General features: G+C 41.4%; 2 protein-coding genes across 4 annotated transcripts in view; one reads left to right on the top strand and one right to left on the bottom strand.

The window, feature by feature from the left end:
* The window catches only part of RNF212B (ring finger protein 212B), a 93,214-nt gene extending 76,042 nt beyond the window's left edge, over window positions 1-17,172 (top strand). Inside the window, exons 6-16 of the mRNA XM_061157806.1 lie at window positions 2,113-2,228; window positions 2,855-2,915; window positions 3,584-3,612; window positions 5,131-5,177; window positions 5,413-5,455; window positions 5,620-5,680; window positions 6,071-6,119; window positions 13,561-13,600; window positions 13,897-13,997; window positions 14,707-14,768; window positions 16,691-17,172. Coding sequence (XP_061013789.1) covers window positions 2,113-2,228; window positions 2,855-2,915; window positions 3,584-3,612; window positions 5,131-5,177; window positions 5,413-5,455; window positions 5,620-5,680; window positions 6,071-6,119; window positions 13,561-13,600; window positions 13,897-13,997; window positions 14,707-14,768; window positions 16,691-16,741 — 660 coding nt within the window. The 3' untranslated portion in view covers window positions 16,742-17,172. The remainder of the gene's footprint in view (window positions 1-2,112; window positions 2,229-2,854; window positions 2,916-3,583; window positions 3,613-5,130; window positions 5,178-5,412; window positions 5,456-5,619; window positions 5,681-6,070; window positions 6,120-13,560; window positions 13,601-13,896; window positions 13,998-14,706; window positions 14,769-16,690) is intronic.
* On the bottom strand, window positions 17,172-25,897 carry HOMEZ (homeobox and leucine zipper encoding). Of its 3 annotated transcripts, XM_061157801.1 has the most exons (3): window positions 25,696-25,897; window positions 25,085-25,397; window positions 17,172-20,460 (listed from the first exon to the last, which is right to left on the bottom strand). In XM_061157801.1, exon 3 carries the CDS (start codon window positions 20,426-20,428, stop codon window positions 18,878-18,880), a length of 1,551 nt encoding a protein of 516 aa, XP_061013784.1. In that variant the 5' UTR covers window positions 20,429-20,460; window positions 25,085-25,397; window positions 25,696-25,897; the 3' UTR covers window positions 17,172-18,877. The 3 variants fall into 3 exon arrangements, 2 of the variants coding, with proteins under 2 accessions (XP_061013784.1, XP_061013783.1); XM_061157800.1 differs by lacking the exon at window positions 25,085-25,397; XR_009695167.1 differs by lacking the exon at window positions 17,172-20,460 and having other exon boundaries at window positions 24,948-25,397.
* Between the last annotated feature and the right edge of the window lie 639 nt (window positions 25,898-26,536).

Below are 26,536 nucleotides of genomic sequence, written 5' to 3' on the forward strand. Positions count from 1 at the left end.
AAATTAGGAAAGCCATTCTTTAGCACACACACACACAAAAAGCTGGTCACGCTAATATTCATTTCCAAAATATATTTTATGAGACAAAAACCCCCTTTTCAATTAAGGCAATAATATGCACACCCACATTGTATCACATGTCTTAAGAAACCACTGAGCTCCCCTTTACTTCTGTATGGTGACTTTCTCAATATCTTTCAGTGGTTTCTTCCTTACTTTTTCCAGCCTCTTGGCATTAACTGAATCTAATTCAGAACTGAAATTTTAAAAATATTCTACAGTAAACAAAATAAAAATTATGTCCCATGTTATCAATTCTAAAAGCAGTGGGAATCCAGAGCATGAAGACCATGATGCCTTTACCTGGTCCTAATATGAAGATACAGGAAAGGAGTCTGAGTATTAAAGTAGGTAGTTCCATGCATTGTTACAATGAAATAAACAATATTTAACACTTGGCATTATACAATGTTTAGTGTTATCAACAGAACTACTTTTGTTACTATCTGCTCCGTTATTATATGAATAAAATAATCCCAACTAAAAACAAGTAGGCAAAACTTGTCCTAACGAAGCTATAACCTTTTTATGAGGCTGAAGGATTTGAATGAGACAGAATAATGAATTTGTTCACATTTGAGATTTGTAAAATACTGAGATTCATTACTGAGTTTAGAATCTCCTTTAGTAGGTGTATTTGAAATAGATCAAACATTTGTACTCTAGCTTTGGGGAATCCCTTGATTTTCTCCTCTGATTCTTCTTTTTGCTGATGGTTATTTACCAATTGATCTTTCTTCCTCTTGGAATGGTCAGATCTGAGGTTTGGGTGTTAGTTTTTTAGGGTAAGTAGGTGAAGCAGGCCTACTTAGCCCTAGGCAAAAGGTTCCCCCAATAGTCTAGTCTTGTTCCCTGGAATTCCACAGTAGGGGAGGGTCTGTTCCCCCTGCACACAAGACTAGGGGAGGAGTAACCTGGCTAGTGAAAGATTTGGGCTTTCTTGGCCCAAGCCTGATACTAACAATTTTATCACAAACTGATCCCAAGAGTAGGTTAGGATGTTTGGGGTACTGTCTTTTGGCTATATATTATATCTACCTGTAATATCTATTTCTCCCTAATCCGTTGCCATTTTAGATAACTCTCAGGAGTGAGTGCCTTTTTTTCTGCTTCTGCATTGTTCAAATTTTCTAAAACGAATATGTTTTTACTTTTATTGGAAATAAGAACAATTTAAAAAATAGACTACAGTGAGTTCTTATCTGTATAGAATTAGTTTAGTTTGTTTTTGAGTGGAAAATTAAGAGTCTGGAGACTGTATAGATTCGGAAGTAGAAATCTTCAGTAAGGTGGCAAAAGCAACTTGCAAATTAGACGAGAATGAAGTTTATGGCAAAACTACCAGAACTAGGAAGGACCTCAGACAAAGGGTTTATTGCTTGAACAGGTAGGAAACAGATGAGACATAAATACTGCTGTGTATTCAAAAGTACAGCCTGACAAAGCTAAAATGCTTTCTAAATATTAACTTTTGATCTGATTCAGTAATCCCATGATGGGCACATCAGTACATCAAATGGTAAATTAAAGCAAAAGATAAAATTATTTGCCCATGCCCAGAAATAATATTCAGGAAAAGTCATCTCCGTGTGTGTCTCTTTGCCCTTAAATGTAGCAGTATAAATAGCCTGGAAGTATCTTTGTGTATCTTAGGGAAAGTAAATTGGTTACCAGTGCTCTGCAGTATCTAGGAATGTGGAAGCTGAGTCCAAACTAATTGTAAACAAATAAGGTCAGAACCAATTCTAAACCAATTCTAAACTTGGAAACTTTTTTTGTTGTTGTTGGTTGTCACTCTTCTTGCTCATGATGAATGGTTGTATTTTAAAAGGGCTTATCTGTGTCAGTATTCTCATTAAGATATTAGGAAGATGTTATTCTGGAGATGTAAAGCTTTGGCTTTCCCTAATTTTGGGGAATCGTGAGTTAGGTCAGATGCTCCAGAAGAAAACAATCAGTAATAGAGTATGAATTGAAAAATTTGTTTGTTGCTGGAAGTAAGGGGAAAGGAGTTATGGAATTGTATGTCAAAGGCCTGTTTTTCCCTAGTAGGTGTGGAGTTTCCAGAAGAAACAAACAGATCTCCTCATCGCCTTTTATAAGCATAGAGTTACAAAGTTAGAAGCAGCCATGCAGGAGTCACAGGAAACACTGACCAACCAGGACAAGTAAGTGACAAATCAGGTCACCCAAGAGCCCTTTCCAGAGAAACTAGAGCCTTTATATCCTTATGGTTCCAAAGCCTGAACTTTGCTTCATGTGTGTTTATGTTTGTCTTGGGTAAGTTCAGTACAGAATTTTGTTCCCTCAGTCTCCATTTTCTTTTTCTCTTTCTTCCTTCTGTACTTTACAGCTTTCCTCTTTTACTTCCATTGGTCAAAAACTGCTTCTTCAGAGAAATCAGACATGGCTTTTTCACAGTAATAATGATGGGGATAGCATTTAAAATGTTACCTTTAGGAGGATGTGTTTTGGAAGTCTTAAGCTAAAAGATGGAATCCCTGATGGAAATGTTCAGACATCTTCAGGCCAGGGGTGCATATGGAGAAGAGATGCAATTCTGTGTAAAAGCCTCTGAAACCATACCAACTGATGCTTATTTTCTCCACCTGGCTCTTCTCACCACCAAAACCCTGCCATTGCTGACCTGAATCACTAGGTCTCTGTCAGAATTATCTTGTATAGTGGCAAACGTCTCTCTGGAAGCATTAACTAGATTTGATAATAATAAAAACCAGGAATTTTTTTTATCCCACTGACCTGCTGGAGCTCACTGTTTCCATCTTTTGCCTAGAGAGCTGTCAGTCTTAAGGAAAGAGAATGGAGAACTGAAGAAATTTCTAGCCATCGTGAAGGTGAATAAAATAGATTTTTCATACTATTATTTTCTCTTCTACTTTGTCCATCTGTCTAGCTGACTGAATAGAATAGTTTTACATGGCAGGTAATAATTAATAATGTTTGTAAAATAAACATACTGTAGTAAATGGATGAGGCCACAGAAGACCTTGAAGGGATGAAAGGACAAAATTTAGCACAGTGGTAACCCATTCTTGAACATCAATGAATCATAACATGGCACATGGGGAAGCTCTCTTACAGAAGAGTTATCTGTTGTAACTTAAAATTTCTCTTCAAGAATCCCAAGGCACCTCAGGACCCTTCTTCTCCATCAAACTCTATATCCTAGACATTTCTGTCTTCCCAAGATTGTTCTTTGTGTTTATGTAACGTTCCTTTTGATTTTACTCTTATATTTTCCTTTCTCTCTCCATAGATTCTATCTATTTCCCCATGTATATCAGTCTTCAGGATTCCCAATGTGTTTTTGTGAAGAGAAACTAAAATTTTCTTCCCCCAAAGCTAATCATTTTCTAAGGAAACACTGCAGCTGTTTTCTTCTATTGGAAATATTAGTAACCACAACTAGAAGACATTGCAGCTTAGTTATCTGAAAAGTAACATCCATTGATGGGGACTCTTGAACTATAGCTTCCTTCACCCCCATTTTTTTCACTTACAGGAATCTCCAAGTTGGTACCAAGGAAGCAGGTCAGTTTTATTAGGCACCATAGCTTCCCTCTTTGAAAATATCTATCTTTTCTTGACACTTGGCTCTAACTCTTATGTGGGCTCTGAGGTGGAGGAAATGGTTTATGAATTTATCTTTCACTTCTCCATGAAAGAGTTACTCACTGAAAAGTGCTGACGTAAAATCTTGAATGCAGTGCCTACCCTTGACCGTCATCTTATGAAATTCTACTCATCCTTCAAAATTCAACTCGTGTCATTTCCTCTGTCAAGACTATTAGGCAGAGTTAGATGTTCTATTATTCACTTATTCAATAAATATTCATTAATTGCCTATTGTTTGTGATGTACTGTGTTAAGTGCTGGGTGTACATCACCAGTGTTTCTAATTATAAATGTCTGTACCCTACCAATCATTAAATATTTTTAATATCAGCTCTGTACTGATGGATTAAAAAAACATGGCCGTTGACTCACAGAAGCTAAAGTCTAATGTTCTGGCATACTCTGTACTTCTAATACAGCCATTATAACATTGAACGTTGCTTTTTTATTGTCTCTCCCACTAAGCCTCTCAAAAATAGAAACTACATTCTAGTTATCTTTGTAACCTCAGTATCTAAGATACATGAGCACTAAATAAATGCTTGTGGATAGATGGAAGAGGGGATGGAGGGAGTGAGGGAATGGTGGATGTGTAAATGGGTGGATAGATATACGTAAAGTTAAGAATACCTGGTAAGTGATACTTTTAGCACTAAAGCAGAGCTAGTTTTTTCCTAGTTTCATGTTGACTTATTTTAACAGATGGAAGTAGTTACGTTTGTTGTAAGGTGTGTATGTAACCTGTGTTAACTTTGTGGTCTGAAGTGTTTAGCTATCAAGCAGATTCTTTAGTAGACCAAAATTTTCTGTCACTGAAGTGTTCTGAAGTATATATACCGTGATGTTTAAAAGAAACACTTGTTAAAGCAAGTTTTCATCTTCTGGGATATACTTTTTAAAACTTCCATCCCCTGTAGTTATGACTGCATGTGCCAGGCCTCTAGAAGTTACTGTGTTAAGCGGAACCAACTTGATTGGATTCGCTGTCCATACATAGGGCTTGTTTTCCAAAGAAAAATATTGTTTAGAGTAGCAAACTTATAAGCCTGCTCAGGCATGTTGTAAAGCCGCTGGAAAAGTAACTTGGAGCAAGTTTTGTGAATGGAAATGTAGTGCTCAAGTCACATTCTGCTTTAAAAAGTTGTAACAAATACAGATGAATTAAAAAAAAAAAAAAAAAAAAGAATACCTGGTAAGGCACTAAGGGAAGGATGAAAGGACTTCAGAATTTCTATTACTGGCAATAAATAGAGAAGTGGAGAAGATTTCACTTAGGGAATTGGAGAGCCAAGGAGACCCATATGGAAAACTTGCTTCCACTATGCTCAGAGAGGAGGCTATTATTTTTATAAATAATGGTGTGATTGATCTTCTAGGGGTGGCAAGTTCTGCTTACAGAGATTAGAACTGCTTTTGTTTTTTTCTTCCTTGCAGGTTAAACACACCTCGGCCAGTGGGCATCACTTCTCCATCTCAGTCAGGTAGAGACAATGTTTTGCCCAAATACAAGTGTGAGATAAATAAATATCCTTTTTCATAAACTGTAAACCATAAGGAAGATGATTTCCTCTCAGAAAGTATAATGTGACTTTTCCTATTCTTATGTATGATATGGAAAGGCCAAACTCGCAGATACCAGCTTGCAACAGACAGGCTAGGCAAAACAGGGCACACCATTAATGGCAACTTTTCATCCTCCGTTTTATTCCCTTTTAGTTACTCCAAGACCCATTTCTCAGCATAGTAGCCAAGTGGTCAGGTGAGTAGAATTTTCACTACACAGAAACATTAAAACTGTTGGCAGAAGATGGAAGATGAAAGAAATGCCTAGATGTGGCTGAGATAGGGACTGAGGAGACTTTACGTCAATAAAAGTTTAATACCAGGTTTGTTTGCTTTTTGTTTTTGTTTCACTTCATACAGTCGGTCCTCCTCAGTGGAGTCTACCCCTTATAGAATGGCTGGCTTTAGTAACTTGGGACAAGTAAGTAATGTTTACATTGTCTTTCCAGACTGAGATTTCTAATGCTAAATAAAAGCCAAGATTAAAGAAAGAATATTAAACTTTTATTGGTTTTGGCATGAATTGTCTCTCTTTTGGCAATGCAGACCTGATATTAGAAGCAGACCTAATTCATAGCTTGGAATGAATAGAGGTGAAAATAGTGGACCACATTAACAGTGTCCATGATGTTAATTTTGGAAGGATTAAAATGTGGGTCTTAAAAAAAGTAAATAAATAAAATAAAATGTGGGTCTTTCTTGGACTTGTGTACCCACTCTGGGAGAACAACATATTCTTCAATGTATACATATCATGAAATACGGAAGCCAGAGAATCAGGATATATTTACTAATGTTATTTGTCCCTCAGGGAGCCAGAGGTCTTCAGGGAAGGAGCACTCCCAGGGATTCTTTTACTGGTAAGAGGGGGAGAAAAAAGTTTTCAGAAACCAACATATTCTGTAAAAGTACCAACAGATTTCGGGTTTTCTGTGCATAATATAATGCCATTTTACTTCCTTTTTCTCTAAACAGTGATCCCAGGTATCCAGACACTACTTTTGAATAATATTTCTGTTCTCAAACTGATAAGGAGAAAATTGAAACTTGAGTAATAGGAAGTCTTTGATTTCTCTGGTTAGGAGATAGAACTTTTGAGTAATTGACTTGGGTTTTTTTAATTGCCACAAGATGGCAGTAGAAGTTAGATCTAAAAGAAGATTAACTGGATGCCAATTTATGTTAGCCTGAAGAGTATCTGGCTTCTTCAGTTCAGTTCAGCTCAGTTGCTCAGTCATGTCCGACTTTTTGCGACCCCATGAACTATAGGACGCCAGGCCTCCCTGTCCATCACCAACTCCCGGAGTTTACCCAAACTTATGTCCACTGAGTCGGTGATGTCATCCAATCATATCATCCTCTGTCGTCTCCTCCTCCTGCCCTCAATCTTTCCCAGCATCAGGGTCTTTTCAAATGAATCAGCTCTTAACATCACGTGGCCAAAGTATTGGAGTTTCAGCTTCAATATCAGTCCTTCCAATGAACACCCAGGACTGATCTCCTTTAGGATGGATTGGTTGGATCTCCTTGCAGTCCAAGGGACTCTCAAGAGTCTTCTCTAACACCACAGTTCAAAAGCATCAATTCTTTGGCGCTCAGCTTTATAGTCCAACTCTTACATCCATACATGACCACTGGAAAAACCATAGCCTTGACTAGACTATGTCTCTGCTTTTTAATATGCTGTCTAGGTTGGTCATAGGTTGGTCATAATTTTTCTTCCAAGGAGTAAGTGTCTTTTAATTTCATGGCTGCAATCACCATCTGCAGTGATTTTGAAGCTAAAAAAATAAAGATAGCCACTGTTTCCACTGTTTCCCCATCTATTTGCCATGAAGTGACAGGACTGGATACCATGATCTTAGTTTTCTGAATGTTGAACTTTAAGCCAACTTTTTCACTCTTCTGTTTCGCTTTCATCAAGAGGCTCTTTAGTTCTTCTTCACTCTCTGCCATAAGGGTGGTGTCATCTGCATATCTGAGGTTATTGATATTTCTCCCGGCAATCTTGATTCCAGTTTGTGCTTCTTCCAGCCCAGGGTTTCTCATGATGTACTCCGCATATAAGTTAAATAAGTAGGATGACAATATACAGCCTTGACGTACTCCTTTTCCTATTTGGAACCAGTGTGTTGTTCCATGTCCAGTTCTAATTGTTGCTTCCTGACCTGCATACAGGTTTCTCAAGAGGCAGGTCAGGTGGTCTAGCATTCCCATCTCCTTCAGAATTTTCCACAGTATATTGTGATCCACACAGTCAAAGGCTTTGGCATAGTCAATAAAGCAGAAATAGATATTTTTCTGGAACTCTCTTGCTTTTTCGATGATCCAGAGGATGTTAGCAATTTGATCTCTGGTTCCTCTGCCTTTTCTAAAACCAGCTTGAACATCTGAAAGTTCACGGTTCACATATCACTGAAGCCTGGCTTGGAGAATTTTGAGCATTACTTTACTAGTGTGTGAGATGAGTGCAATTGTGTGGTAGTTTGAGCATTCTTTGGCATTGCCTTTCTTTGGGATTGGAATGCAAACTGACCTTTTCCAGTCCTGTGGCCACTGCTGAGTTTTCCCAATTTGCTGACATATTGAGGGCAGCACCTTTCCAGCATCATCTTTAGGTTTTCAAATGGCTCAACTGGAATTCCATCACTTCCACTAGCTTTGTTTGTAGTGATGCTTCCTAAGGCCCACTTGACTACACATTCCAGGATGTCTGGCTCTAGGTGAGTAATCACACCATCGTGATTATCTGGTTTGTGAAGATCTTTTTTGTACAGTTCTTCTGTGTATTCTTGCCACCTCTTCTTAATATCTTCTGCTTTTGTTAGGTCCATACCATTTCTGTTCTTTAGCGAGCCCATCTTTGCATGAAATGTTCCCTTGGTATCTCTAATTTTCTTGAAGAGATCTCTAGTCTTTCCCATTCTATTGTTTTCCTCTATTTCTTTACATTGATAGCTGAGGAAGGCTTTCTTATCTCTCCTTGCTATTCTCTGGAACTCCACATTCAAATGGGAATATCTTTCCTTTTCTCCTTTGCTTTTCGCTTCTCTTCTTTTCACAGCTATTTGTAAGGTCTCCTCAGAGAGCCATTTTGCTTTTTTGCATTTCTTTTCCACGGGGATGGTCTTGATCCCTGTCTCCTGTACAATGTCACGAATCTCTGTCCATAGTTCATCAGGCACTCTGTCTATCAGATCTAGTCCCTTAAATCTATTTCTCACTTCCACTGTATAATCATAAGGGATTTGATTGAGGTCATACCTGAATGGTCTAGTGGTTTTCCCCACTTTTTTCAATGCAAGTCCGAATTTGGCAATAAGGAGTTCATGATCTGAGCTACAGTCAGCTCCCAGTCTTGTTTCTGCTGACTGTATAGAGCTTCTCCATCTTTGGCTGCAAAGAATATAATCAATCTGATTTCGGTGTTGGCCATCTGGTGATGTCCATGTGTAGAGTGCCCTCTTGTGTTGTTGGAAGAAGGTGTTTGCTATGACCAGTGCATTCTCTTGGCAGAACTCTATTAGCCTTTTCCCTGCTTCATTCTGTACTCCAAGGCCAAATTTGCTTGTTACTCCAGGTGTTTCTTGACTTCCTACTTCTGCATTCCAGTCCCCTATAATGAAAAGGACATCTTTTTTGGGTGTTAGTTATAAAAGGTCTTGTAAGTCTTCATAGAACCGATCAACTTCAGTTTCTTCAGCGTTACTGGTTGGGGTATAGACGTGGATTACCGTGATATTGAATGGTTTGCCTTGGAAATGAACAGAGATCATTCTGTCATTTTGGAGACTGCATCCAAGTACTGCATTTTGGACTCTTTTGTTGACTATGATGGCTATTCCATTTCTTCTAAGGGATTCCTGCCCACAGTAGTAGATATAATGGTCATCTGAGTTAAATTCACCCATTCCAGTCCATTTTAGTTCGCTGATTCCTAGAATGTCAACGTTCACTCTTGCCATCTCCTGTTTGACCACTTCCAATTTGCCTTGATTCATGGACCTAACATTCCAGGTTCCTATGCAATATTGCTGTTTATAGCATTGAACCTTGCTTCTATCATCAGTCACATCCACAACTAGGTGTTGTTTTTGCTTTGGCTCCATCCCTTCATTCTTTCTGGAGTTATTTCTCCACTGATCTCCAGTAGCATACTGAGCACCTACTGACCTGGGGAATTCATCTTTCAGTGTCCTATCTTTTTGCCTTTTCATACTGCTCATGGGGTTAAGGCAAGAATACTGAAGTGGTTTGCCATCCTCTTCTCCAATGGACCACATTCTGTCAGACCTCTCCACCATGACCCGGCTATCTTGGGTGGCCCCACACAGCATGGCTTAGTTTCATTGAGTTAGACAAGGCTGTGGTCCATGTGCTCAGACATAAAAATATTGCAGAGAAGAAATACTCTGCAAAACTCCAACTTAATTTCTTGTCTCTTTCCCCTTCGAACTATTATTCTTACTACTGTTTTTTAAGACATTAGTCAGTCCATAGAGAATACTTATCAGAAAGGATTTCCCTTTCTTTCCCAAGAGGCAATTTTGAAATTCACAAATCTCTTCCTGAAATAGCCATTTTGAAATTCACCAAATAGTCTCCCTCTGATTCTTTCATACTCACCCCTTTGAAGAGTAGGTGTCTTAGCCAATTTATTTCTGTCAAGTTAGTAGTGATACTCTCTTTTATTCCTGATTTTAGTTATTTAAGGCTGTCTTTTTTTCTTGGACAACCTGGCTAAAGATTAGGCAAGTGTTTTAAACAACTCTAAGAAGGAAGTTTTAAAAATTTGTTATTGAACTATAGTTGATTTATAATATCATGTAAGTTTCAGGTTTACAGCACAGCAATATATGTATATATATTTCAGATTCTTTTCCATTTAGGTTATTGTATAATATGAGTAGAGTTCCCTGTGCTATACAGTAGGTCCTTGTTGGTAATCTATTTTAACTAACTATACATAGTAGTATGTATATGTTAGTCCCAGCCTCCTAATTTATCCCTCCCCTTACCCCCTCAGGATTAGTGAATTTTGTTGATCATTTCAAAGAACCAACTTTTGGTTTTCTTGATTTTTCTCTATTATTTTCCTAGTCTCTATTTCATTTATTTTTGCTCTAATCGTTTTCTTTCCTTCTGGTTTTGGGTTTGGTTCTTCTTATTTCTTAAAGTGGAAGGTTTCATTATTGACTTAAGATCTGCTTTTTTAATATAGATGTTTACAGTTATGTTTCACTCTGAGCATTGCTTTCACTGCGTCTTTGAAGGATTGTGTTTTTGTTTTCATTCATCTAAAGTATTTTCTAACTTCTGTGATTTTTTTTTTGTTTGATCCACTAGTTATTTAGCAGTGTTGATTATCCATATAATTGTTAATTTCCCAAATTTCCTCCTGTTTTTGATTTTAATTTCATTTCACTGTTGTTGGACAACATATTTTGTATGATTTTGATCCTTTTAAATATATGGCCTAAAGCATTGTCTATCCTGGGGAATGTTCCGGGTACACTTGAAAAGAATGTATATTCTGCTGTTGTAAGGTGGAGTGTTCTATAGATGTCTGTTAATTTAGTTGGTATGTAGTGTTGATGTGTTTTAAAAAATATTTATTTGTTTGGCTGCAACAGATCTTGGCTGCGTTGCGGCATGCAGGATCTTTCGTTGTGGTTTCTCTCTGGCTGTGGCTTGGGCTCCAGAGTGTAGGCTCTGTAGTTGGAGCACGTGGGCTTAGCTGCCTCACAGCATGTGGGGTCTTAGTTCTCTGACCAGGGATCAAACTTGTGTCCCCTGCATTGGAGAGCAGATTTTTAACCACTGGACCACCAGGAAAGTCCTCATAATGTTGTTTAAATCTTCTATTTTCCTGCTGATCTTGTCTAGTTGTTTTATCCATTATCAAGGAGTATCTTAATTTCTCCTTCATTTTTGAAAGATAGTTTTGCTGGATTTAAAACTTTTGGTTGACATTGTTTCATTTAGCGTTTTGAATATGTTATCCTCCTATGTTCTGGCCTCCATGGTTTCTGAGGAGAAATCAGTGCCAGTTTTATTGAGAATCCCTTGCATGTGATGAATGGCTTCTCTCTTGCTGCTTTCAAGGTTCCTCTCTTTTTTTTTGTCTTTAGCTTTCAACAGTTTATGATGCATCCAGGTATGGATCTCTTTGATTTATCATCTTTGGGATTTGTTGAGCTTCTTGGATTTATAGATTAATATTTTCATCAATTTGGGAAGTTGTCAGCCCTTATGTCTTCAGATAATTCTCTCTGCCCCTTGTCCTCTTTGTTTTCCTTCTGGGACTCCCATTTTGTACGTGCTGGTATGCTTGATGGTATCCCATCAAGTTTTCTGAGGCTCTGTTCATTATTTGTCATTCCTTTTTATTTATCTTCCTCAGACTGGATAATCTCAATTGAATTATCTTAAAATTTGCTGACTGTTTCTTCTGCCTGCTCATATCTCTAGTGAAGTTTACATTTTAGTTAGCTTTTACTTATCAATTCCAGAATTTATATTTACTTAGTATTCTCTATTTGGTGAGACCATTGTCATACTTTCATTTAGTGCTCTAGATATGGTTTTCTTTAGTTATCTGAATAGGTTTAAAATAGTTGGTTTAAAGGCTTTCCCTTAAAAGTCTAATGTATCTGTGCATGCGTGCATGCGTGTGCGTGCTAAGTCACTTCAGTTGTGTCCAACTCTTTGCAGCCCGATGGACTGTAGCCCACAGGCTCCCCTGTCCATGGGATTCTCCAGGCAAGAATACTGGAGTGGATTGCCATGCCCTCCTAGTGTATCTAGGCTTCCTCAAAGACAGTTTCTACTGCTTTTTTCCTTTCCTTTTGTAGGTTCTACTTTCTTGTTTCTTTCATGCCTTATAATTGTTGAAAACTAGACAGCTAAATAATATAACACGGCAACCCTAAGAATCAGGTACTCCCTCGCCTCCCAGCGTTTGTTGTTGTTGTTTGTCATTATTGTTTAGTGACTTTCCAAAACTAATTCTGTAAAATCTGTTTTCTTTGTCATGTGTGGCCACTGAAGTCTCTTTTCAGTTAGCTTAGTGGTCAGCTAATGATTGGACAGAGTTTTCCTTAAACACCTGATACCAGTAACTCTCAGTGTGTGCTAAAGGACTGTATATTGAGGTGCACTTTCAACACTCAGGCAGTTGACTCCTGTGCCGTAGCCTTCCCTTTCTGCTTGTGTGACGTCTACGTAAGCCCAGGATGACAACTTAGGGTGTTTTTAGGTCTTTTCTGAGCATGCATATAGCCCTGTGCACATGGCCTCGATTCCCAAGAACCTGTTGTTCCTTTTCAAAGTCCCTGAAGACAACTCATTCCATAGCTTTCTTTTGATGCTTTTTGATTAGACTTTTATTTTGTTCCAATTGATAGTCACCTCAGGCAGCCTAAACAAATTACCTCTAGTTGTTTGCAACAAACACTCCTGGGAGAAAGGCTTTTCACACTTGGTGAACTCTAAGCTCCAAGTCCTAGTAAGTTTGGCTCTTTGTTGTTGTTCAGTTGCTAAGTCATAAACTCTTTACGACCTCATGGACTGCAGCACGCCAGTTTGGCATCAAGTCAGGTCAAATAAAGGCAGCCTTGCAAGTGAAGTCTTACAATGAACTGCTAGACAGGTGAAGTAATGACAGTTTTCTGGGAATGAGGCTTTGAAAGAGTTCTAACCCCATTCCATCCCCTATGATGACAGCCAGACTTGGTTTTCAATGCTTCCATTGAGCTGGAGAGGGAAAAGTGGGACTAGGGCAAGTTAAAATTCCCAAAGCTCACTGTTCTCACTCACATTCGGTTATTTTTCTGGAATAAACTTTTCCCAGATTGTTAAAAATGCTTTGTTAATTTCCATAATTCTGAAAGTAGTCGACTGGCAATTTTTGCCAGATTTCTCATTCCTTTTATTGAGAGACTCTGTGGAGGTCCTTACTCTGCCGTTTTTATTGATGTCACCAATTTAATGACCCGTTGTGTTTAGACATTCTTTCTGGTAATCTTCAACTTAGAGGGGAAATCAAGGCACAGATACATTAGAGCACATCAGAGCAGTGTGCTCATGATCCTAGCCTACAAACTCATGAAAGAGAGAAGACAGTTCCATAATGATCCACTGCTAGGTGATTTGTGGGCTTTTTCACTTGCCTTTAGCCCCAAATCCTAACGTATATACTGAAAATCTTTGATCCCCAGTTCCTTTACCCTGGTCCCCAGAATATCTGGATCTCTTCTCAGTTCATAGATTATCTCACAGACTCATTTTTATGCTTCCCAGAAACCCCTTCACCAGCTTCTACTCACAGCCTATCTTATAGGTAAGTAACACTGTTTCCTTTCACTTGAGATCTGTTCCCACTGACATTCTGCCAGCATCCCTGGAGTTATTTCTCCACTGATGTGTACTACTGAAATTTATAATCTACCTTGTAAACAAAAGAGAAGATAGAATATTACTGTGTCTAATACATACCTAAATTATTTAATTGTATTCGCAGTTGCAAGCAGGGGATTTATTTCCTCTATGGCTTAAATGTGTAGGCTCTTCCTTTACACATGCTTTTTACTTTAACTTTTCCTTTTTTCTGTTGATGCTCTTGTTTCCCCTCTTTAGAGCTTCATCTGTCTCCTCTGGACAGGGGGTCTTTTCTTTCAGACCATCTCTAAATGGTGGGGATTCAGGTCACACAAGAGTCTTCACCCCTAATAATTCAGGTAAGTTAATTTAACATTCCTAAAGAAGTGGCGCTTCAACTATCAACATATATACTAAAATGACGATTTCAAGGTGAAAAGAAGTTGAGTTTTTTTTTTTTTTACATGCTATTCTAGACCCTGGAAAAGCATTGTCTCAAGTTGTACCCCTTAATTTTCTTTAAGACCATTTCCTTCACAGTGAAGGCAGGCTTTGGATTGTGCCTAATTTTCACTCATCTTATCCCAGGAATCAAAGTCTGCTGTAATATTTAGCCAGAAGATTGGCCTGTAATATTAAAGTGGCTTGCTTTTTTTTTTTTTTTTTGTCTGTTGCTTTTGAGATCCCTATGTTGGAACACTGCTGGGGGCTCAGTGCTCAATGAAAATGATAAACCAGCATCTTTTTTCTCCTCATGTTTCTAAGATACTTCTGCTACCAGTCCTTGTGATAAGGGTCTGTCATCTTCCATAGCTCACCAAAATCTTGATATTGTCTTTGCATCTTTCTATTCATAGTTAAATTCAAATCTCAGACCTCCATGTCAGTACCCCATCCTCAAAGGAAAATAATGAACCTTATAACTCTTGAGTTACTTAGCTAACAGCCTTTTCTCTTCTGAGTAGTGTACTACAGATTAAGAACCACTTATTTAACCTGATCCATAATTAACAATACTGAGGAAATGCTCTAGGAAGTTATCTTTCATCATTCCATTCCATCCTTAAGGTCAGAGGCAGAACAGAACCACACCGGAGAGCCTTCCTGGTTTCCAGCTACCACTCCTACAGGTGAGCTCTAGCTGGTCTAACTTGTCTGCACATGAAAACCTCAGTTAGGCCTGCACACTAAATGCCTCATTCTGGTGTCTTGTTAAGGTGATAAAATGTAACAAGTGAAGAGGGAGGTGGATTTCAAGTGTGGTAATCATATGCACACAGTTTTTCAGAGTGGTCTTAGTTTCAAAGGTTCTATTCTACTGTCAGATTGGCCTCCTGGTTTGGGGTTTAAAAATTAGGTCACACAGTTGTTGTTGTTTAGTCGCTAAGTCATGTTCAACTCTTTGCAACCCCATGAACTGTAGACTGCCAGGCTCCTCTGTCCATGGGATTTCCCAGGTAAGAATACTGCAGTGGGTTGCCATTTCCTTCTCCAGGGGATCTTCCCGACCCAGGGATGGAACCTTTGTCTCTAGCATTGTCAGGTGGCTTCCTTACTGCAAGGCTTTAAACTGAGAGGTCTTGGCCACAGCGAACCTAATAAGTATGCTAACACAAATAACATTCCCAAAAGTTTCACAGATAAAGATTTTCAATGGAATATATCTTTTAGATAGAGATACTGAATGAACTAGGGAAAGCCATTTATATTTCTCCAGAGATAACTAGAATAATGTTTTGTAAATTTATGAAACTATGATTCTGATCCAGAAAACAAGAGTAAAAGGGCATGGGAACAAGAAGAAAGGTTTGTAAGGAGCTCTCTTTTAAGTTTACTTTTAAGTCTTGGGTTATTGAGAATATTTAGACCAAGCTCCTGGTGACCTACTAAGGTAGGTAAATAGTTTGCTCTCAGACTCCAAAATGCTCTTTATTTTCATCAGCAAGGAATTAGAGTCTAAGCCTTAGAAGGCAACACTGGGGGAAATAACATCCCTCTGCATGTGTGCATGCTAACTAGCTTCAGTTGTGGATTCCTTACGACCCTATGGACTGAGAGCCTGCCAGTGTCCTCTGTCCATCTGATGCCTAAGGCAGGAATACTGGAGTGGGTTGCCATGCCCTCCTCCAGGGTATCTTCCTGACCCAGGGATTGAACCCACATCTCCTGTGGCTCCTGCCTTGCAGGCAGATTCTTTACTGCTAACCCACCAGGGAAGCCCAGGATCCTTGTAAATGGGGGGTTAACCTACAGGTGAAAAAAAGACTTGAGACATATAAACCATCTGCAAGTAAATGTTCTTCAGTTGGATCTTGATTGGAGTAAACTGTATAAAACCATTTATGTATGAGACAGTTGATGAAAACTGAATATTTAGTGGACATTTGATTAAAGAGCTTTTAATGGGGTTTTTTTTTTTTGGTAGGCATGATGCTATTGTGGTTGTTTTTTAAAAGTCTAAAAAAAAATAAGTCTATCTTTCAGAGATGCATACTAAAATATTTATGGATAGAAAGTTAAATGATTGTCCTAGTTTTGCTTTAGCTTCATCTAGTGGAACAGGGTAGTGTGAAGGAGCAGAAATCAAAGAAAATTTGCCATGAGTTAACTGTTGAAGTTGGGTGATGGGTATGTGTGAATTCATTATATTACTGGTTTTTTTTTTTTATATATATATTACTATTTTTGTATTAAGAGTTATTGAAGAAAGTACCACTTACCCAGAGACATAATTCTGCCTCCCTGGTAATGGTCTCTGGGTATGGTAGTCATGTTTCAGGTTTCCCCAGTTTGATTTCAGAAATATTCTACCTTATCACCATAAACCAACTGAAACATTCCAGTTTCATAAGTAGCGACATAGCCTTTGTCACACTGGATGTTATCAAATCTTATCAAATTTTCTTGCAATGAAGAAAACTATGGGGAAGCAACAGCAGTGGTTTACTGTCATGCTAAACTTCATGTAATGACTTAAAAGGGCCTTACCTGCCTTTTTGTTATAAACGCCCTTACCTGCCTTCCTGTCCTGTGCTGCAATCTCTACCAACAGAGGCAGATGGGATTAGCCAGAGGGAGAGAAGCATGGAACACTCCCAGATAGACCACCTTCAAGGTCTCACCTATGCATACTGCTGAAGGATGGACAGAGGCATCTCATACTCACTTAGGTGTGATGCCCTTGGAAAATGTACCCCTGCCTATGCCTGTTTCATTCTGTACTTTCTCTCAATCTTTACCCTACACACACTGTATTACTTCCTATGAAAGTGATCAGGTCAGTCCTTCAGGAAGATGTTTATTATCTCTCCCACAGGATACAGATAGCTCCTTTATTTCCTGCAACTTGAAACAAAGGTTATAAAAACAGTTCTTGGTATCATTGGGGGGTGGGGTGGGGTGATATACTTATTAACCATGTTTTATTTCTGGATTTCACTTTTTAGCTTTGTATATATTCTCCCATTGTCAGTGTTAACAAGCAATAACTGTTCCTTGGCCTATTATAATTTTTCTACTTCCCTGTTGTTTCCTCTGTACCTAGATCCTGTTAAATATGTTGATTTTCCTTTCTTTCTGTTTGGTAACAGTTGGAGACACAGGCTTGAAGCCCTACTAAAGTATACAGATAATGAAACAAAGGGGATGCCCTTTTATTGCTACTCTAACTCCGTTGACGTCATAAACTCTCAAATGGTGGGATAAGCAGAGAACACTACCACTGAGATCAAACATTTATTCTTCTTTGGGTATTAAGGGGTAGAAATGAAGGATTAACCTGCCATAGGCAGGTATACCTTAAGTGAAAATATTGGAAAACTGAAGATAGCATCCGCTAGAGATAAATTAGGTCTTAGGAATGACCTTGTAGCTGAATAGGATCCCATTACCCTTTCTGAAACTGAACTTATTTTTAAAGGCATTTCTAGACTTCCCCTCTTCTGAGAGAGAGCCTACGCTGTAGCAGGTGCAGAAAGCAATCTGCCTAGTAATAGGTACTGATCTATTTCAAGTTTTGTTCATATACTTTACCTCAGTATATCCTGTTGCTTTGAAAATAAAAAGTATGCTAAATCAGAAAGTGGATGGATTTGGTTCCATTAATCTTTAAACCAGAGAAGTGGCGAAGTGGAGAGAGAAACAATTTTATTTTTGGCCTTTTTATTATTAGTCTAGCAATTTGGGGCTTCCACTCTTTTATTTCTAGATGGTTAACCCACCGATATCTTTATATCTGACCCCAACTGATGAAAACCACTCTAAAACATAAGGACTTCTGTCCCCAAGACAGATATTATAAACAGGGGGTAAAGTCTCTTTTCTGGACACAAATTAAACCAACACCAAAAAGATTAAAAAACCAGTTTCTGTCAGACTAGGCAGGAGGGAGTGTCAGGTTTGTAAAACCAAACCTGGAATCTATCTGTACTGTCCTTCTGAACAGCAGATACCATTCCCTCTCCTCTACCCCTCTGTAATCTATAATTCTACTTTTTTAAAAGGACATCTCCCCTAATTCCCACCTCCAATAAATATCCAGTCTAAATTATTCTCCACCCAATTATTAAACTTTTTCACAAGCTCCGGGGGGAAGATTTACCCTGAGACAAACAGTGAACAGAATGGGGATTTTTGGAAAGGTACAAGGCATAGTGGTCCCAGTATCTGAAATGAAAACATTCTGCTCCCTGTGTGATTCAATAAAGCAGCAGGAAAACATATAAAGTCAAGCTGGTATGAGGAGAGGAAGTATTTGTGATTGACTGGGACATAACTGAGATTCTTAGCTGCATTATGCATGAACTTGTGCTCAGAGAGAAATGGGGTGCAAGGCAGCCTTATATTCAGGGAAAATGCTGGGACTGGGGTCATACTAGAAACTTTACTCCTTTCCAGAACTCCATGGCCATGGGCCAAAGCCTCGCCTCTTTGTAGAACAGTAAGGGGAAAGAACAGGGATATGAGAAGAGCAAGAGCCTTTTCCCAGACTCGTAGCAAGCTCCTCATTGAGACTGGAGGCCTAGATTTCTGCCCATCCGATCCCCACTTCATTCTGTACTCCATGGTCATCCTTTCTGGTCTACCCTTATTGTATCCCTGTCCCCCACACTCAAGAACACAAAGCTTTTCAGTTCTTTGCCACAAGGTAAGTTAAAAAAAAAATGTGGTTTCTTTGTTTAAACAGTTACTAAGTTGGTTTGTCTTTTAGTAACAGACCTCCCCTCCCCCAGCCTCCCACTCAGTCCTGGATGATCACATCATCGTCATCATCGTCATCCTCCTCCTCCTCCTCTTCATCCTCATCATCTTCTGGCAGTTCCTCCTCCTCCTCTTCCTCCTCTTCATCTAGACAGACCACCACTTCAGCTGGCTCAGGTAATCGAGAGTCAAACCAATCCAGTACCTGCTGGGTGCTAAGCCTTGATGCCTGACTCAGTTGAGGGATATCACTTTCCCGGAGCTGTTGGTGGGTTGCCCAGTACCTCTCCAGGGGTCGTATATCCGGTGGGGGCGGGGGATTTGGCAGAGGTGGTGTCTCAGCCCATTCATTCAAGGAGCGGGTTGAAGGTGGTGTGGGAACTGCTGGATCCTGGAAGCTAGGGGCACCAGGTACTGCATTGTCCCGAAACCATTTCAGTTGCCCATGCTTCAAGGCATAGCGTGTGTCACCAAACCACTGAATAATCTCAGGCCGAGGTAAACCAGTGATCTGCTCTAATTTATGGTAATCCTCACGCCGTGCCCACTGGCACTGTAGAAAGAACGATTTGAGGATAGCCAACTGCTCTTTGGTTTTGCGCTTGGTCTTTCGCTGGCGCTGCATGTCTGGGGAAAGATATTCTGCAGGGCCAACCCTACCTGATGCTGAGTTATGCCTCAGCCCCTGGGGCCAGGCTGGCTCCAGCTGTGGGGGGAGTGCCTGTTCATGGGGTGACAGTGGTTGTGAGGCACAGCCCAGTGGCTGCAGGGGCTTAGAGGAGGCAGGAGCTCCATTAGCCAGTCCCTGGCAAGAGGAAGAAGAGGTAGAGGAAGGAGGAGTCACATTAGATGCTGACTCCTTCTTACAACTACTGGCAAGTAATGAGATGGGTGGGGGCTTATCCCGAGCATGGGGCTGCTGGACAGCTGTGGAGTGGTTCCAGGAAGCAGTACCTAGGCTGTGTGACTGGTCGGGACCCCTGCCTGCCTGCTCCTTAGAGAGGCCACTGCATTGATGATCCTGCCAAAATTGCGATTGGTGGGGGAATGCCCCACTGCCAGGCACCATCAGGGGCTCCTTTGCTTTCTGGTGACTCAGTGGCTCCTCAGGCTCTACCTTCAATCCTTTCATCTGGGTGGGCTCACTAAGAGTCAGGGGCACTATTCCAAGACCAACTTGTTCCGGAGGTGGCACAGGAGAAGGAGGCACTTCCTCTGGGGGCCGCCCTGCATGATGAGTAAAAGAGAGAAGGGATTTGAAATGGAGTTGGTCCCGATGGTAGACTACTCGGGCTCGAGTCTCTTCAATTTCTTCAGATGACCAACTAATGCCACAGCGAAGGCGCTGGGCCATGAACCAAGTCTTGACTTTCTCCATCTGCAGCCCATAGCGTAGGCAAAGAAGGGCAATGTCTGCTAAACTGGGATAGGGGAAGTAGCTGAAGGTTTGGAGCAAGTGTTCATTGCTGTCCAGCTCACTGGTCTGGGCTGCTTGGGTCCACACAAGCTGTAGCTCCTCAGAGATTGGAGGGAGGCAGATGAGGCCCGCAGGGCAGCTATTAAGACTGCTGGCCTCTTTATTAGGAGGCATGGTGCTTTCTGATTTGTGCCCTTCAGAGATAGCTGTAATAAGAAGAGAAACAGCTCAATCACTGGGGTTCCCCTTTCAGGCCATTGCTCAATTTCTACCAAACAAAACACTGGACTCCAAAACCAATTTTCTATGTGTACTGTGCTGGATTGCTTTTAAAGTGCTTAACAATTTCTCACTTAATTTTCATAACCTTATAAATCATCAGAGCCTGCTATAATTCCCCCTGGGTGTGAAAAAACCAAAGTCCAGAGAAGTTAAATTATTCCAAGTCACAAAACTAGTGAGTGTTGTCACCAGGATGATAATCTGACTTCTGAGGTTAAAAAAAAAGGAAAACATCCTTAGAGCCTTTATCTTTCCCATTCAAATTCACTCTCTAAGTTCATGCAGCAAGAGTGACACAATGAAGACTCACCTAGAAAACCCAAAGAGATGTATGTAATCTCAGAACACTTTAGCTCCTAGCAGATTATTTCTTGAGTTATCTCTAGATTAGCTCTAGAATGTGGAAAGATTAGGAATACAATTTGTGACAATCTAGAAGGTAGAGAAGGTAGAACACAGCACTGTCCCTCTACCCAGCTCCCTTTTCTTTTCTTCTTGGTGGTGGAATGTTGGGGGAAGGTGATTGATACTTTTATTTTTTCCTAAGTCTCAGTAGGATGAGATGGGTCAAGTGATCTGGGATGAATGGAGTTCCCCTTGGATTTGGTCCGGAGACGGTAGAGGGAGGTGAATGTTTCCTTCCCCAAGACATCCACAGAACAAAGGTTATTCTCCTCTTCCCCAGCCTGTCTCTTCCAACTGCTGAGTCTCTCTCCAGGGAGCCTGGAGAGCTCCCTCAGACCTTAACAGCTCCCCCCCCCCCCCCGCCCCCCCCAACACACACACAGGGCGGGAGCCCTGCAGCTCTTATCTCTTCAGTCCAGCTTTCTTCTTCAAACCAGGTGGGCAGGCTCATTATAAACTGTCCTGCAAGCTACCCAGTGGCACCAGGGCTCCCAGGCTCAACATGGGTGTGGGGACCGCAGAGAAAGCCTCTGACTATGCTTCATTCCTGGAAACCTGCCCAAGCTGTTTCCCAGAAAAATTCTGGGCCCCAGTTGTTCGTTTGTTTTTTTTTTGCCACGTGGCTTATGGGGATCTTAGTTCCTCAACCAGGGATTGAACCCATGCCCCCTGCATTGGAAGTGCTGAGTCCTAACCACTGGGCCACCAGGGACTTCCCTGGTGACAGTTTTAACTCGACTCCCTGTTAAATGCTCCCTGTGTGGGCATTAGAGACTAACATTATCTGTCACCCTTTACTTTTCGAGGACTCCTATCTGAGTTTACAAATAGTCCTTCTAATACATTACGGAGAGGACAGCATGCCTATGTAAAAGTTACAGGTATAGCAGTGTAATATTGGAAATTTTATATGATGAACAGAAAAATTCGGCAGCATTATGATGCATGTCACCATTCCCTTTTAACAAGAAAATCTTAAACTGAAGGCCATGCAGACCGTGAATGCAATGCAGTGTGAGAACCTTCAGAGGGTAAGTGGAGGCAGCATGGCATAGTGGATACGAATGTGATTAAGGCCAGCATTACACAGGAAGTTTGAATCCCAGGTCTGTCTGAGCTTACAGGAACCTCAGTTTCCTCATGTGTAAAAACTGAAGATAATGTTGAGCATATGTAAAGTTATATGTTTTTACAGAGCACCTGCTGTGTGCTAGGTGTCGTATAGGCGGGGCCTAGAGCTGTTCGAGGTAGAGGTCTGGGGTGAGACAGATCTGAGAGGAATCACAGCTTCACCACTCCTGAGAGTGCTCGCTAAGCCTTAGTTTCCCATCAGAATAAAAGGTCATAACAGCATCTACCTTGTAAGGTTATGACTAAAAAAATGCAACTGACATGATGCCTATGCTAAAGTAAAGGCTCAATAAATTAGACTTTTTATCATTGCTTCAGCCTCATGGGGTGACTCTGATATAAGGTAATGCTCCTCCTAGACAACAGAGGAAGTGAGACAAAGATGGAATATTTTAAATTACTGTATCCAATCTGTTATTGCAGAGTCCTAATTCTAATGAACAGTGGGGGCAACCAGGGTATCTGATTTTGTACTTTATATTTGGGGAGTTGGATATAATTCCAGAAAGGATTTTGTTGCTTTTTTAAAAAGTATCAAAATGACTGCTTTAGAACTGAATCTATAATTTAGGTATAAATCCTTTTTGATTGCTGCTACCCAACAGGTTCATCTCAAGACACAGCTGAGTGGCTGTGAGGAAGTGCCTACATGGCCAGGTACTTAAAACCACCATTTGGAAGTTGTGGCCCACCAGGAACACCACCACATCTAAACTGGAGAATACTTGATCCAACGCTCGACACCCACTCAACCTTATTTGTGCCCTGTTTTTTTAAGGTCACGGTAACAGTTTAGATGTGAGGAAAAGGTAGCACAAGGAATAAAGCAGTCCAGTATGACGATGAAGACTGCTAGACAGGGAATAAGGCAGGTGCAGCTATAAGCCTACAAGGAAACAGGTTGCTTTCATTCGTGTGGTCTGCTATCCTTAAGATTCTCATGGCTTGATAGTTCAGTGTAACAGTACTGCAAAGGTGGTATTTGGTGTACTGCATATATCCGCATTTCTTCAATAACACAAAACACAAGATGTGGAAGACTTGATACAGAATGGTGCCTCCCTGGAAGAATCTGGCTTTGACATAGGGGGAAACTAGAACCAGGGAGTGGCTCGTGAGGACTATGACAAGGAGGGTAGATCCTACAGTAACCAAAACCACAGTGAAGACACTATAGCACCTTGTGACCTTGTACCTCATTTGGAGAAAGCAGAAAAAGAATGAAATCAGAGCTGGAGAAATAAGGATTCCTCTGGGCAAAGGTGTCAGTGGTGGTGGTACTATCAATTCTGAATTTACTAAATTTGTAACCATGCCAGATATGCCCTGCTGCTGCTTAAAAGTCACTAATAAGAAGTACAGAGTCAGGGTAACACCCTTGTTTCCCTTTGGGCTTTCCATACCCCTGGACAAAAGGCAGAAAAGAATTAATGGGCTGCCTTAACTTCCAGTGTAGGTATTCACACGAGGCTAGGAGAAAGAGATCTTCAGAACTTGAGCCTAGGCTGGGAATTTCCTGGTGGTCCAGTGGGTAAGACTCCACACTTCCACTGCAAGGGGCATGAGTGTGATCCCCTGCTCAGGAGACTAAGATCCCACATGCGGCATGGTATGGCCAAAAACAAAAATCTTGAGCCTAGGCTTATGGTTAAAACAGCTGACAGTTCAAGTGAAGACCAGATATGAGCCTGCTAAATTCCCTAAGTCTTTATTCAGAGAACTGAAGAGTTTCTAAATGAAATGTGTTTTGGTCATAGTTTTCGGGGCCTTAAAGGACATTTAGTGATACTTAATTCATGTGCTTCTCACTTTTTGGATCATGAATCTCTTTGAAAATAAGAAGTTAGAGGTTCTCAGAAAGTTGTGACTTACCTCGCACCTCCCCCCCTAAACATTCAAACTTACAGATGATAAATTATAATCTCAGGGGGGTTCACCGATTGTCCAGAAGCCCCTGTTAGAAACTCTGTCCTATGTCCTCCCAACTTAATAAAGGCAATGGTCATAGCTGCTTTAAGAAAACCGTTTATGAATGAATGGAACGAGTGGTTGGAAGGCTGAAAGAGAATGTAAGTTAGTTTAGAAGGGACTAGGTACTAGGTTCAGCTATTAGCTGAACAGAGTAGAAGCGAAAGATGTTCAGTTGGCCCAGGCGCTTGGTTTAACTGACCCCCACTGGATGACATAATCAATACCCACAGTGCACTGGACACTAGAAGCTGGTAGCCTAGTCTAGCATGGCAAAGTCATCTGCTTCCTTCAGCTGCCCTGTGTGCTGCGGCCAGTTGTGTGTGATTCCAAACCTGCTTATGCCCCTTGTTTTTCTCTATATAATTAAACATTCTGTAAACCTATGAAAATTAGTGCATTAAGAATTGTTTCTGGGAAAAAAAAAAAGTCATGCTTTGGAAAGACGTAATACAAAGAAATGCACATTTAAAAAAAATTGAGTTGGGAGTAGGGAAGAAAACTGTAAAAGACTGGAGGGGCAGGAGACTTTAAAATCTCAGAAGTATTCTGCACTCATATTGCTTCAAAAGTGTTTAAATTCAGACTCCACTTTAAAGAAACCAAACCTGGAAATCACAGATGATGCTGCAGTGGCTCCAGTCTGACTGCACATTAGAAAAATTACCGGGGGAAACTTAACCCACGGCATCCACCTCCTCCTTCTGACTTACTTAGCCTGGATTGGGGCAGATGTAAGCAGTTTTAAAAAGTTCTCAGGGTGCAGCCAGATTAGAGATTTGCTTATGTAGTTGATATTAGAAAGACAATTGGGACTGCCAATCAGCAACACAAAGAAAACGCTGGGACACTTACCCAAGAAATTGGTGAGATGAATACTTTTAATGACAATGCTTAGGATATGTATGCATCATTTAAAAAATTCCTAACTTTAACTGGCTTACTTTTAATTACTGCCATCTACCTATCCTCAGCATAAAAAGCCCTTCAAATATATGGTGAGAAGAGGGTTCATATAAAATATATCATCTGGGTCCACATTACCAAATAGGTCTCAGCTTGAGTCTTCTTTCAGTTTAGAAGTCTCTGATTAGAGAGACTGGCAACACCAGGAACCTCTGAGGACTCAGGTTCTCACTTTTCTGGTTGGTTTTCTGAGTATGGCTGCGTAGGGGTGAGAAGGGGCAGTTTCTCTCAAATCTTTCATTCCCAAAGGCCATGCACCCCAGGAATAAGGCCAGGTTTCTGTACGTGTGTTGAAGTCGCCAGGAGGCAGTCATGGAGAGGAGGAGGGGAGGCCTGGGAAGGAAACGTTTCTCCTATCCTCCATTTCGCAGGCAGTCTAGAAGGCTCCAAACTGGGTCAGAGAACAAAAAGTTGCTGCACTTGGGGCGATGAGCCCCAGGGAGCAGGCAAATCTCAACCCTCCCCTCGCCAAGGGCGTCCCAACCCGGCCTTCCCTTCCTCCTACACACCCACTCACCCTCCCCCAGTTAAAACAGGGAACCGAAAAGTCCTGAGGAGAATGGAGAGAGAACCGGACCACTTCGAACCTAGAATTCTCCTCCTCCCCCCAGCGCGGAGATGGGGCTCCGGAGGTCGGAGATGGTAACAGGGACTGGAAAGGGAAGTCGAAAGGGCTGGGGATCACTCACCGCAGTCCAGCCCGGGCGGCGGCTCCCAGCCTCGCACCATGGGCCGGGGGGAAAGGGGGAGAAAGGGCAGGGGGCCTCCGGGGTGAGAGTGGGGTTGCTGCCCGGCGCGGCCTGCTCCGAGCCCACCCGCGCGGAAGGCCAGGACCGGGACTGCCCCCCCGCCCCCGAGAGCGCGCCCGTCTAGCCCAGCCCTGCTCCAGCGAGTTGGAGGCGGGGCGGATGGGTGGGGTGGACTCCAGGGGTGGTGCCAAGGTGGCCAGAGTTCTGATTGGTGGGCGCAGGCAGGCGGGCCCTTGCGGAACGGGCTGGGCCGGCCATTGGCTGAGTGGGTCTCGGCTGAAGTCGGCTATTGGCTGCGTGGGCCTCAGCCGGGATGCCGATTGGCTACATGGGGCAGGGAAGATGTCCCCCCGGGCTAGGATGCCGAGAACAGTACCCCCTCCCACCCTCGCCTTGTGGGCGCCGGATCTTCGGGGGTACGCTGGGCAATGTTCCTCCTGGAATTCCCCAAGAAATTCAAAGCAGTTTGCTGAACTGTCCAAACCGCCTACAACTACTCCCCATTTGTTTCCTCCGGAAGGAAGACGTTTTCAGTATCCCTTTGCCAGCCTCGGACAGGAGACAAGCGTTCCCAGCCTAGGGTCAAACCGCCGTCAGCAGCGTCAACTGTAAACGAAGCGCCTAGAGCAACCGTTAACTTGTTCTCGAGATGGATCAAGTGTTTTGGCCACCCAGAAAAATGAGGATCCTATCAGCTTGGCACCTTCCGCCGCTTCCCGGGTCCAGTTGTCACCAGACAGGTGTTCTCAAAGATGAAGTTCTAGAGGGGGGTCACTTCATT

Source organism: Dama dama, chromosome 12 (assembly GCF_033118175.1).
Source record: "Dama dama isolate Ldn47 chromosome 12, ASM3311817v1, whole genome shotgun sequence".
NCBI classification, from domain to species: Eukaryota; Metazoa; Chordata; class Mammalia; order Artiodactyla; family Cervidae; genus Dama; species Dama dama.